General features: G+C 62.3%; 1 protein-coding gene across 1 annotated transcript in view; it reads right to left on the reverse strand.

Moving 5' to 3' along the window:
• Positions 1 to 2688, reverse strand: part of NACA (nascent polypeptide associated complex subunit alpha) — a 20909-nt gene extending 18221 nt beyond the window's left edge. The window contains exons 1-2 of the mRNA XM_015615689.2: positions 2593 to 2688; positions 2143 to 2214 (exon numbers count right to left, since the gene is read on the reverse strand). Coding sequence (XP_015471175.1) covers positions 2143 to 2212 — 70 coding nt within the window. The 5' untranslated portion in view covers positions 2213 to 2214; positions 2593 to 2688. The remainder of the gene's footprint in view (positions 1 to 2142; positions 2215 to 2592) is intronic.
• Positions 2689 to 2935: the final 247 nt, after the last annotated feature.

Here is a 2935-nt window from a genome sequence, read left to right on the forward strand (position 1 = left end):
GGGCAGGGTCAGGGGGTCCAGGCAGGGTTAGGGGGTCAGGGCAGGGGTCCAGGCAGGGTCAGGGGGTCAGGGCAGGGTTAGGGGGTGAGGGCAGGGGTCCAGGCAGGGTTAGGGGGTCAGGGCAGTGTCCAGGGCAGTGACCCCACACCACAGGGCAAGGACCCCTTTCCCCAGCTCCTCCCCACAGGGAGGGGACCCTCACCCCCCTCAGCCCATCCTGCTCACAGCACACGGGTGACCAGAAACATTTAATGGTATTTGCGTAGAAAACAGTACAAAAAGTACAAAAACTGGGGAAGGGGCAGGGAGGCCGTGAGGTTTGGCTGCTCTGAGGCACCGGGACCCCCATGGCCAGCAGAGGTGACAATGACAAAGACATGACACTGGCAGTGGATCCCTCAGCGTCAAGGCCTCAGAAATCTCCTTGCAGATCTGCAAAGAGGAGAAATGGGAAGTTTTTTCCAGACAAAGGAAAGCTGTCACAGCAACAGCCATCACTCAGCTCCCTCCTCGTGGTCCCAGATCCAGTGGGACAGACCCCAAATCCAATGGGAGACCCCCAAATCCAACCCAAAATTCAATGAAAGACCCCCAAATCCAAAAGGACAGATCCCAAATCCAACGGTGCAGACCCCCAAAATTCAATGAAAGACCCCCAAATCCAACAGGAGACCCCTAAATCCGTTATCAGAGCCAGAAGACCCCACTTGGGGTCCTTTTTGGGGGCACTCACCGCTCCGACGGATCCGCTCTCCCCGCCGGGCGCTCTCCATCCCCTCCACAAACTGCTCGAAGACCTTCACGTAAGGGGCCAGGCTTGTCTTCCTATAGTCTGGAGGATTTGGGGAGTGGGCAGGAGCAGGAGTGGGTGCTGGGGACCCCAAAACTCCAACCCTGAGCTCCAGACCCCAACCATGACACCCCAAACCCTGATCCTAATCCCCCAAACCCAAACCCTAAACCCCAAAACCACAGCCTTGAACCCCAAACCCCATCCCTGACCCCAAACCCCATCCCTTTACCCCAAACCCCATCCNGAAAGACCCTCAAATCCAAAAGGACAGACACGAAATCCAACAGTGCAGACCCCCAAAATTCAATGAAAGACCCTCAAATCCAAAAGGACAGACACCAAATCCAACAGGGCAGACCTACAAAATTCAGTGAGAGACCCCCAAATCCAAAAGGACAGACCCCAAATCCAATGGAAGACCCCCAAATCCAACGGTGCAGACCCCCAAAATTCAATGAAAGACCCTCAAATCCAAAAGGACAGACACCAAATCCAACAGGGCAGACCCACAAAATTCAGTGAGAGACCCCCAAATCCAAAAGGACAGACCCCAAATCCAATGGAAGACCCCCAAATCTAACAGTGCAGACCCCCAAAATTCAATTAAATACCCTCAAATCCGAAAGGACAGACCCCAAATCCAACAGGGCAGACCCCCAAAATTCAGTGAGAGACCCCCAAATCCAACGGGGCAGACACTCAAATCCAGTGGAGGAGACCCTCAAAAACAACGGCAAATCACCAAATCCACGGCAAGACTCCCAACTCCAACTGGGGAGACCCCCAAATCCAACAGGAGAGCCCTGAATCACCCTCGTGCCCTGAACGGCCCCCTCAGATGGGGTAACAACACCCAGTCATGGAGCAGACCCAAATTCCAATGGGAAACCGCCGAATCCAGCAGGAAGATCCCCCAAATCCAATGGGACGGGCCCCCAAATCCAACAGCCCGGCCTGGCCACAGCCGCTTCCCTCCCACTGCCCCCCGTAAGCAGGGACCACCCAAAGCAGGCTCCGAGCCATCCCCGGGACTTCGGGACACGAGGGGTCCCCGCTCCCGTGACTCCGGTCACGTTCCCCGCGGGATAATCCGCGTGTTTTGGGTGGAAAACCACAGAACCGGCCCGGTTTGTTTTGGCCACAGCACGAGGACACGGACACCCCAAAACCACCGCGGAGGAGGTGACAAGACTCGAGCCGGGGTCACACAACCCCCGCTGCCACCGGGAGAGCCCCGGCCCACCCTCCCCGGGACGCGGCAGCCGCCCGCTCCCTCCCGCAGATCCCGGCAGGCGGGGGGATCCCGGGAATCACCCCCAAAACCGCCCCCGAGCACCCCCCGGCCTCACCTGTCTCCGCCTGCGGCTGCGGCAGCTCCTGCTCCGTGGCCGGGACGGTTTCTGTGGCTTCGCCGGGCATTTCTACGGGAATGGACAAACCGACAGGCCCGGGCTCGCCGGGGCTCCGGGACAGCCCGGGGGCGACCACCGCTAACTCGTCCTTCCCACCCCGCTCGGACACCGCGCGCCTCCCACGCCCGGGAAAATCTACCAAGACAACTCGACCGCACGGCAGAGCCCGAGCCCGGTGCCGGTGCCGGTCCTGGGCCTAGGCCGCCTCCTCCCCCCCACCCCCCGCCGGTGCGCGGGGCCGCCCCCTCTGCCCTGCCCGGCGCGCCCACGACCCCATCGATGGCCTCAACCGGGTCCTCCCGGCCACCCGCTCGTCCCGCTAGCGGTGAGCGGCGCCCTAAGCGGCTGATGGCGGCGGATGGCGGCGGATGGTGCCGCGGGACTCACTGTGCGGGGAGCGGGGTCCAAGATGGCGGCGGAAAGAGACCGAGAGGGCAGCGCGACTTCCGGGAGCGCGGGACTTCCGGGGCAGGGGGAGTGCCCGGCAACACGGCCCGGCCCGGCCCCCGCGGCCGCGCTCCGGCGTTCCGGGCTCTGTTCGGGCCCCACGGCGGGCGCGGGGAGCCCCCCGGGTGGGCGTTGGGATTCCCCGGGGTGGGGTGGGACCCCCATGGGAACGTGGCGAGGAGCCCTCCGGGTGAGGGGTGAGGTGCTGGGAATGTGGGGACCGGTTTCAGCAGGTGGGGCAGGGGTTCCTGGGGCTGGCAGGGACTCTGAAGGCAGGGTCCAG

The sequence above is a fragment of the Parus major genome, unplaced genomic scaffold (assembly GCF_001522545.3).
Source record: "Parus major isolate Abel unplaced genomic scaffold, Parus_major1.1 Scaffold220, whole genome shotgun sequence".
NCBI lineage: Eukaryota > Metazoa > Chordata > Aves > Passeriformes > Paridae > Parus > Parus major.